A 10,584-nucleotide genomic window follows, 5' to 3' on the forward strand; every position below is an offset into this window, starting at 1 on the left:
TTTTCTCATCACTTGGCGTCGTCCGTCGTCGTCTGTTAACTTTTACAAAAATCTTCTCTTAAACTACTGGGCCAAATTTTCCCAAACTTGGCCACAATCATCACTGGGGTATTTAGTTTAAAAAATTAGTCCGATGAGATGATACCGCTTGCCAACTTAGATGGCCGACATGGCTAAAAATAGAACATAGGGGTAAAATGCAAGTTTTGTCTATTATTTTGAAAACCGTTATAAATAAGGAAAATATGACAAACACAGAAATGTTCAAAATGTTGAGCTCTACCAATTGTCCATTTACGTCAAAACTGTCAGACGACATCTTATAGGAGTCATTGCCCTTAAATGACAAATTTTACCTTTTCTATTTTATTTTTGCCTTCTTGAAAACTATAGTAGACAGACATAAACTTTAAATCGCAAAAATGATCAGCAAGACAAGTTCTACAAATAAATCAGCATGGTCAAAATCTTCAGTCGACTCCTTATTAGAGTTATTCCCCTTTTGATGACCATTTTTACCATTTTTTTGTGTTTTTGCCTTATATCTTAAAAATTTTAATAGATAGATAGAAACTGAAATAAGCAAAAATGATCAGCAAGACAAGATCTACAATTAAGAAAAATGGAGGAAATCGTCCGAAGACTCCTTATTGGAGTTATTGCCTTTTAATGACGATTTTTACAAAATTTTTTTTGCGTTTTGCCGTATATAATAAAAATTATAATAGATACATAGGCACTTTAAATCACAAAAATTATCAGCAAGGCACGATCTACTAACAAGTCAGATTTTGCCGATATAGTTAGTAGACTGTCACTCTTTATAGGAGTGATTGCCCTTAAATGAGTATTTTTGTTTACCCTCTTTTGTGTTTTGAGCAAAAACTGAAGAAGATAGAGAGAAACTATACAGACTAAATGATCAGCAATACAAGATCAACAAAACAGAGATTTTTGTCATGAATTCTATTCTCGTCTACACTGTTGGAGAGTGTCCTTTGTTGAATATGCACATAGACTAAGGTGAACGACACAGGCTCTTTAGAGCCTCTAGTTGTTGTTTTTTCATGACTTGCGTAACTGGAAGTGCATGATTGCGAATTACAGAAAGAATGTATGTTTGTTAATATGTCGTAACTGGAGGTTACTGGGAATAATTTTGTGTTCGATTCATAACTGGAAGTCTATGTTTCTGGATTATGTTGACGACATGATTAGTGGTAACTGAGAGTTAATGTGAATTATTGGTCTAAGTGCCGTGCTATGAAACTTACATTTGTAACATCTCAACTTACTGTAAACTTTTGTAGTACATGCTTGTATATTTGCTTGAATATAATACTCATAATAAACATTATTTTAGAAATCTGACTTTTTCATACTTTGCAAGTAATAAGATATAATAAAAAAGGCATCACTTCGTCCATTGAAATACATAATATGTATTGAATAAATACCGAACTCCTATGTAAATTAAAAAAGGGGGAGTCCATGAAACCCAAGAAAACCAAACGCTCGGCTATATCAAGCAACGGAACGACTGGAAAATGACCGTCATATTCCTGACTTGATACAGGCATTTTCAGACGAAAATTATGGGCTAAACCTGGTTTTAAAGCTAACCTCACACTTGCATGACAGTTGTCTATAGCTCCGTTATAACGCCAAATTGTGGGAACAACCAAATCAGACAATAATTGGGATCCTGCAGTCAAAATTGTGTAAAAAACATCATAAATATACAACACAACAGACATAAAAAAAACCGTACGTCAATTAAATATAATAAAGACAACAAAAATCCACCCTGGCCAAAAATAATCATGCTCGATCGCCATGGCTCCACTACTCACTCCGATATATTACTGTAATTGATTGATTGTTGTTTGCTTATCATTCAATATGTTACACATATTTAGGGCGAGAAAAACAAAATTGCAATAAAACCAATATGAAAGTTTTGTAAAGTTGGTCGTGAGGACTTATGGCTCGTTATTTGGACTGCCACTGAAAAAGGAAGATATGTGTATGTTAAGTAGCGGCATTAATTTTGCCTTGTAACAGAACACTAACAGACACTTCAAAGAGATTTGTAACGTGTAGAAAGTTATACTCTACCTATAAGAGGCATCAGACTAAAAGTCCAAATCCTGACAGGACTTAGATTCGTATTTATACAACTCGTACAACAGAACAAAAATCCCTCTTTAGCAAAGGTTTACTCACTGCAGAACGGGAGAAGTCCGGGTGACCATAATTATTTCAATATCTCAGCCTTCTCTTGGGGTTCTAATTTTGGAGAATTAGATTGAAGGAAAAAAGAAATATAATAAAACCAATTGCACGTCATTCGATAAAACTTTTCATACAATAAACAAGAAAAATCAATTGTTGTAGCCATAAGATATATAATATGCAGAAATAGACTTTGCATAATGTGTGAAAGTCACAACAATTAACTTCGAAAAATTAATAAAAAATGTGCATTGCATTAACTTATCTCCTGAATCACCTACGTTTGTTTACATTGTTTCCAATGTGTTATGTAAAATTTAATCCAATAAGCAATTAATTACCCATCCATTGTTTGCAATAATTTGATAAGTTATTTGGATTCTTTGACAACTAAATGTGAGGTATAAATCATACGTTCGCGAAAAATAAGTTCGGTTTTCTTCAGGATTTACAACCGTTGAGTGTGTAATGTATTTTCGAATCGATTGCAAGAAAATGCTCGTTTAACATTAAATTAAAATTTAATAACTCTTTTTGATAACAAGCGATATATCCAATTCTCAATTGTTATGAAACCCGGCTGTAATTAAAAGTAACGCGTTTTTCTGGAATTAACTTCATCAGTAACCCTCAAATCTAAACATATGAGAGCCAGAAATGTATAAATACGTAGAAACGTACGGAGCTTTATCATCAAAAGGGGCCTAAAAAGATAGCTAAATTCACCCAAGATCAACTTTGCGCAAGGGAGCTGAAACCTTGGTTTCTTGACCATTTCTTATTTTATCGGAACTTTCAGAAAAGTAAGTTATAAATCATGTCCGTACCGAAGCACTGACTATTGAGCTGATGATACTCTCAGGGACTATTAGTCAAACAGCAGAGGTATCAACCCAGTGCTAGTAAATGAAAGTAACATTTGATAAACTTAATTTACAAAGAATTAAAAAGCTAGACTTTAAAAAAAATTAAACTATCATGAAAACATGAAACCGAAATTTTACTGTAAAACGTATGACACATACGGTTTCATCATGCATTTATTACTTACCGAACTTTTCGTCCCTATTTGACAATTTATCTCAAACGTTATAAGTATTATTTCGATGGAGAACGTACAGTTTAGTCACTAACACCTGTAAATGTCGTTCAACTGGTCATTGTTTATTATTGATCAAACATTTGTAGTTCCTCTTGTGTTAAAATCTATAAGATTATTTCCCTCAAATTAAAAAAAAAACACATTTTCATTTCCTGTAAGGTTTTTACTGAACAGGAATTATTTTTATAAGCTTTAGATTTAAACGAATTGCTATAACAGATTTTTGCTCAATAGAATTAAAACTTAAATAGCTGTTATTGGCGCCATGCTAACCGAAATCGGCGAGTAATATCAAGAACTCCGAATGAGAATCCATTAGCTAGTTCAAATTCGACGGGTCAACGTCGGTTATCTGTCAATTTCGAAAATGAACATAAAGCACTAAGGAAAATATGTCTCCGATAATTATGTTTATCGCTCACTTATGGCGGACAGATAACGATCAACTACTAATAATTCTTCGGGATACAAAGATACTGCATCGGTCGGTATTTTGTTTATAACATAAACTTAAAGTAAGTGTACTGTACTAGTTTTATAGTTGAATTTTAATATTTCCGTTTCAAATGACCAATAATAAGTTCTATTTGTCTTGTACTTCTTCCCTGTTCATGACAATATCGAATGTTTTATAATGGGTTCTTATTGCTCAGTTAAAAGTTTTTTTGTGGAGTTTTTTGTTACAATATTTTGTCTCTCAATGAAGTTTATATTCCATGTTATTATCTTTTCTTTTCTTTAATGACATATGATTTTCATTATAAAAATAATGAGATGTGGTATGGGTTCATATGAGACAACTATTCGCCAGAGTTCAAATGAAACTGATGTAAGCAATTATAGGCTACCATACGACCGTCAACAATGAGAAAATCCCATACCGTACAATCGGCTATAAAAGGCCCTACATGAAAAATATGAAACAGTTCAATTGAGAAAACTAACGGCCAAATTTATAACAAAATAATTTACGAAAAACAAATATAACAGACATGAACCAACGAAAACCACTGAACTACAGGCTCCTGACTTGGGACGGGGTTAGACATGTTTGCTGGCGCCAACCCTCCCCTAACCTTGGACAGTGGTGTAACAGTACAATATAAGAGCAAACAATAAAAATCAGTTGGATTTAAGGGCTTAACTAGTCAGATCGATACAATACACAAAAATATCTAACAAAAACACAGACCGGACGTGGCAGGGTATTTATACATCCCTCACAACAAAAAATGACACACGATACAGATCTGAGAGTAATCGCTGTCAAAGCCAATAACAACTAATAAAAAAATAATGTCTCTAAGACTAAAATTGTCTACTTTTATGTGCCTTCGATGACTTTTTATAGAGATTCTGATAATTATGAAATAAAAAGACTTCCCAACATAACTTACATTTTCATTTAATATAATGTCGAAATCTATTCAAATTGCAGTAGTTTTAAGCGAGACATAATCATTTATGATGAGACAAAATATCCTAGGTGGGACATCCCGGATGACAAATTATATGATGTATCTGTTGATTGTCTTTTATTTTTAAAGAATTGAACATATGTAAAAGCAAGTTAAAACAACATAAAAATCGTGTTTTGGCGTATTCGATCCAATTTAACGATATTTTAAAAATGCATGTATTCCAAATGACTCTGCATGTGGCAAATGTCTGTAAAAAGTAAGGGTGTCGTAAAATATCTTTTCTTTCGATATTATAATGTTAAACCATAACGTTCTGTACTAATGTGTGTTCATTCACAAATAATATTAATTCAATGAACATCTATTCCTATGTAATTTTTTACAATATTTGATTACTACGTCAAAACTAATTATAAAAGAAATTCAAGTGTTTACGTATTTCAATTTTGAATCACTGATTGTTTAAGCCAGCACTTTGTCATTGGCTGGTGTGTTATCCTATTTCACACATTTAATCCTCTGTGAAATAAATTATTATTTGATAAAATTAATTTCCAACTAATAGATTATATCAAAAGCAAAATATATTAATAAATATTTCACAGTTGAAGTCATTATCTTAATAATAACTCCATTTACGTTTGATTAAGTTTGTCCAGCATAGCGAAACTATTGACTGAATTTTTGTGTTAAGTTAATTTGCCCGAGTTATTATTTTTTTTAAAGTTTGTACGAATGGTAATTAACATATTTTTGTTTAGAATGACACTTGTAGTATAGGTAATTGAAAGTATTTGTTCTTTGTGTGTTGATTTTCCTTGGTTACTTTCTAATCTGCCCAACTAATATTAAGAGTAAGATAAAATCTGAAGAAATAAGTTTCATACCAACTAAAGTACAAGGTAGGCATTTTAAAACTTTTTACTAGATGAGAAAAATAAAAGAAATGAAATAATTGATTTTGTAAAAACGAAAATTATTGAAAATAGAAATATGCAAGTTTTTTATTACTAAAATAGTAGGTATTTGTCGTATGCACCAGCATAATGTTCATTAACAGAGTAAGCAAACTTTTATACAAGTAGTTTATAGCTTCTTCAAATGTATTGTATATCTAATCTTTGGCGATTATGCTGTAAAAAAAATATATTTTGTGGTATCGAATGACTGAAAGAAAGAAAAATGCAGACAAAGATGAGAGCTGGGACTATATATTCGTCTTACCTTTAGAGAAAAAACTTACTCTTCACTACTGCATATGCATACATAATTCTTATTGAATTAACATTAAAAAAAATGCATTTATGATTTGATTAATATGTATTCAAATCATCCAGAAACGTGTCACTTTTCGATTGGAATAAAGTAATTTGATAGTGTTTGCACTTTACCATTTTTAATGTCTTCGATTTCTTCTATCCTGTATATGTCCTGTAAGTCTTTTGTTTTTGGTTGTGGTGGGGGGAGGGGGTAATTATAATTACATCTTGGCTGTATTTTTTTGTATGTGAACCATTCTTATCATAGTTCCGTTCTACCTTTTTTTAATTTAGAAAATGTCATCTAAAGATCCAGCTATGATTGCTGCAATCGACTTTGGTACTGTGTATTCTGGGTACGCCTTTTCTATCATTGATTCTTCCCCAAAAAGGCCATTTACTATTAATGTGAATCAAGCGTGGAATGCTGGAGGACACAACTTGCTTTCCATTAAAACCCCGACGACTCTTTTACTTGACGCTAGCAAACAGCTTGTGGCTTTTGGGTACCAGGCTGAAAATAGATATACGGAATTAGAAATGGATGGTAAAATTGACGGCTATTATTACTTTCATAGATTTAAAATTAAATTGCTTGAAAAAGAGGTAAGTTTCATCTGCTATTCTATTATAATTAAGATTGCACAAAATCCGATTGTTTCATTCGTAAATAAGTGAGATACTGTATTTCATTTTTTTTTTGTAAAATTGCAAAAAAAAAAAGACTAAGATAATATGTTTCAGATAAGTTCATTTATCAGACAGTGCTATAGTAGCGCTGGGTTGTTTCCACTGCTGGTTGACTGTTAGTCCCCGAGGTTATCATTAGCTCAGTAGTCAATAACTCGGCACTAACATGATTTATTGCATATTATTCTTGAATAAAAGCTCCGTTGATAAATTAAGAAACTACTGAGAAACTATAAAGTTCCAACTCCTTCAGGCAAAGTTGACTTTAGATGTATTTGACAATTCTTTTTATATAGATATAAGAAGATGTGGTATGAGTGCCAATGAGACAACTCTCCATCCAAGTCAAAATTTATAAAAGTAAACCAATATAGGTCAAAGTACGGTCTTCAACACGGAGCCTTGGCTCACACCGAACAGCAAGCTATAAAGAGCCCCAAAATGACTAGTGTAAAACCATTCAAACGGGAAAACCAACGGTCTATATATAAAAAAACGAGACGTCCCTTTTGTTTATGTAGCTCCTCATGTCATATAGCTCTTCACGTGTTGTTTACATTGTTGTTGGCATTCAAAAGTTTGTGTTTGAGCGTTCCTGATGTTGGTCAATCCAGAAAAGCTCTTCGGACGCACGAGGGATACAAATACAGAGGACATTGTATACCGAGCTCTTTACAAGTACTTATATCAACAATATCATTATTTTTTTTTTGTTGTCAATAAATCTGTTGAACCAAGAGGGAAAAGTTTAAAAAGTTAAACTCGTTTGTATTTTGATAATATTTTGAATATCATGTTTGGTGTTTTCCAGAATTTGTCATCTGATACTGAACTAGCAGACATTAAAGGAAAACCAGTTCCAGCAAAAGAAGTATTCGCTTTATCAATACGATTTTTAAAACAGCATTTGATTAACTCTTTATCGAGACAAGGTGTTGATGTGGCTGACTTCAGAATCCAATGGGTTCTAACCGTGCCCTCTATTTGGTCAGATGGTGCAAAGCAATTCATGCGGCAATGTGCAGTGAAGGTAAATTAAGTCATCATAGATATTAGGCTTAAAATTGTTGCGCCAGATGCACGTTTCGTCTACCAAAGACTCATCTGTGACGCTCGAATCAAAAAAGTTTAAAATGACAAATAATATACGAAGTTGAAGAGCCCATACAGTTGCTCCTTATCAATTTTAACTGCTTCTTGTTATCTCTGAATTACATACCAAGTGCAAGACTTTGCAGTATCTAAATACAGTTTTTGCCACCCGTATTCAAATAAAAATGAATGTTGTATTCTACTAAAACATTTAAAGTAAGCATGAAGATTCAACATGCCAAAAAATGTCCATTTATTATGTAATTTATCTTTAATTCAAAGTGTCTCAATTTGTAAGAGAAGTAAAGTCGGGTTAGATAACAAAAGCATATCCAACACTATTCTAATGTATTTAGGCAGGTATACCAAATGACAGTCTGGTGATTTCCCTCGAATCAGAAGCAGCATCAATATTCTGCCATCATATTTCATCAAACCTGTCAGTCGGTGCTAATACAGGTGTTTTGTCATCGAAGAAAGGAATACAATATATGGTAGTCGACATGGGAGGTACGATTTGCTATATATATATACAGTAAAAATGTGCACAGGAAATGTCGGGCAAAAGGTGAAAGAAAAAAGTTATTGATTGTTTTAAATGTCACAAGAAAATTATCGTAACAGAGAAAAACAATCAATATGTTTTTTTTTTCTATTTTTTCCTTTTGAATGGCTCTTATAATTTAAATCTCCAGAGTGATTATTGGCAAAATATAAGAACATCGGTGTGACAAAAAAAAAACAAAAACATAAAAGGGAAAGAGTCAGGTGTTCATTGTCAAAATTTGTCTTTGTTTGTTACAAGTAAAACAGGCTTACACGTATTTAAAATTTAATTTATTTTTTTGTTGGTAAACATTACTCTATGACATTGCTTGTTTAATCGCAGGTGGAACCAGTGATATAACAGCTTTAGAAAACATCGGCAAAAACCAATTAAAAGAAATTTGCAGGGCAAGTGGTGCTGATTGTGGCGGTATTGCCGTGGACAATGCATTCTATACAATTTTTATGCACATCGTCGGACAAGCTGTTATTGATGATTTGACTAATTCAAGCCCTTCAGCTTACTTGGATTTGTTCAGAGAATTCGAATGCGTAAAGCGATCTTTAACTCCCGAACAAACAGGAAAAATTACCATGTCGATTCCTTTTCTCACCTTGACGCAAGTTTGTGAGAAACATCACAATAAAGATTTTGTAAGCTTATTAAAAGCGTCTAATTATAACCATCAAATGACGATTGTCAACGACAAATTACGAATTGAAATTGATTTATTAAAACTGTTGTTCAAACAAACTACAGACAAAATTGTCAATCTGATAAAAGATAACTTGCACCAGGTACAAAATAAACGAGCGGTCAATGTCATTTTAGTTGGAGGGTTCTCCGAAAGTCTCATTGTGCAACATGCAATAAAGTCTTCTATTCCATCTCATAATATCATAGTTCCAAACGAAGCTACTCTCGCAGTTTTGAAAGGAGCAGTCATTTTCGGAACTGATCCAAATGTTATCGTATCTCGTGTTGTACGTTATACATATGGATTTCAAGTTTCCAACGATTTTGATCCGAAATTACACGAATTCCTTCGACAAGTTGAAGTTGACGGTTTACAACTTTGCGAGAAAGTATTTGAAAAGTTTATGGTGATCAATTCAACAGTAAGTCTTGGACAGAAAATTAAGGAAACTTTTACGACCACCAAAAAATTCCAAGAGCTTCACTATCTACCTCTCTTCACTTCAACGAAGAAAGAACCAGGGTATACTGATGACAAAACATGTAAACATGCTGGGAATGTGGTCGTTAGAATTCCGAACCCAACTGAAAAATATCGTGATATAGATGTCACTATTTGTTTCGGACATACTGAACTTCAAATAGAGGCTGTTGACGTTGAATCGGGTAATATGTGTCAAACGACGTTTGAATATGTATGAATTCAAAGTGCAAAATATTTTACATTGTATCAGGTAACTGACATCCTTTTTTAAGATATCATAATGAATATCATGTTTAACTGTGTTTTTCTTATGTCAACTTTATATTCATTATACCTCCGCTCCAAAGGAAGGGATACACTGTTTTCCGTCCGTGTTACCGTCCGTTCCATCAAGTTTTCGTCGCATTCTTCTGAGAACTACAAATCAGAGTTTCTTCTATTTTTATATCAAGCTCTATGTTAGCATGTTGTACTGTGTGGTGTATTTTCAGATTCATCGCAAATCAACTTCCTGTTCATCGAATACTTGTGTATTCTTTCACATAATGGACTTGTATGAAATTTTCGTCGCCACTACAGATTTAGGCTTTCTGTAATTCGGAACAAGCTTCATGTAAGAGCTATATCATGTGATACATTTTTTCATCCCTAATTACTCATTAACTTTCTGATTACCGAAAAATTATAGCGGGAGTGAGTACTAGCATTAAACTCACCATATCTACCTGGCTTAAAATTGTGTACGCCAGACGCGCGTTTTGTCTACAAAACTTAAAGACTGATCAGTGACGCTCGAATCAAACAAGTTAAAAAGGCCAAATAAAGTACGAAGTTAAAGAGCACTGATGACCCAAAATTCCAAAAGGTTTTGCCAAATACAGCTAAGGTAATTCTAATAAAATCCTTAGAATTTCAATTAATTCAAAGTTTTGTAAACAGTTAATTTATGATTCTGACCATGTCAATAATAATTCATGTCAACATTTTTAAAAATAGTATATGTTTACAGTAGACGATCTGTTTTTCTACCAGCTAAGCAATATCACCGCGCTGAAGTA

At 32.8% G+C, this 10,584-nt stretch overlaps 1 protein-coding gene across 1 annotated transcript; it reads left to right on the forward strand.

Annotated features, from left to right (window-relative positions):
- Positions 1 to 6,170: 6,170 nt before the first annotated feature.
- LOC127701805 (heat shock 70 kDa protein 12A-like) lies at positions 6,171 to 9,823 on the forward strand. Its single transcript, XM_052205771.1, has 4 exons — positions 6,171 to 6,623; positions 7,519 to 7,737; positions 8,156 to 8,309; positions 8,689 to 9,823. The coding sequence occupies exons 1-4, from the start codon at positions 6,315 to 6,317 to the stop codon at positions 9,741 to 9,743; spliced, it is 1,737 nt and encodes a 578-aa protein (XP_052061731.1). The 5' UTR covers positions 6,171 to 6,314; the 3' UTR covers positions 9,744 to 9,823.
- The last annotated feature ends 761 nt before the right edge of the window (positions 9,824 to 10,584 follow it).

Source organism: Mytilus californianus, unplaced genomic scaffold, assembly GCF_021869535.1.
Source record: "Mytilus californianus isolate M0D057914Y unplaced genomic scaffold, xbMytCali1.0.p SCAF_5, whole genome shotgun sequence".
NCBI lineage: Eukaryota > Metazoa > Mollusca > Bivalvia > Mytilida > Mytilidae > Mytilus > Mytilus californianus.

Excerpts from the sequence above, each read along its gene's own strand:
- LOC127701805 (XM_052205771.1), top strand. The coding sequence starts at position 6,315 with ATGTCATCTAAAGATCCAGCTATGATTGCTGCAATCGACTTTGGTACT. Across the intron at positions 6,624-7,518 it reads TTAAATTGCTTGAAAAAGAG|AATTTGTCATCTGATACTGA; the intron begins GTAAGTTTCATC and ends GGTGTTTTCCAG. Across the intron at positions 8,310-8,688 it reads TATGGTAGTCGACATGGGAG|GTGGAACCAGTGATATAACA; the intron begins GTACGATTTGCT and ends GTTTAATCGCAG.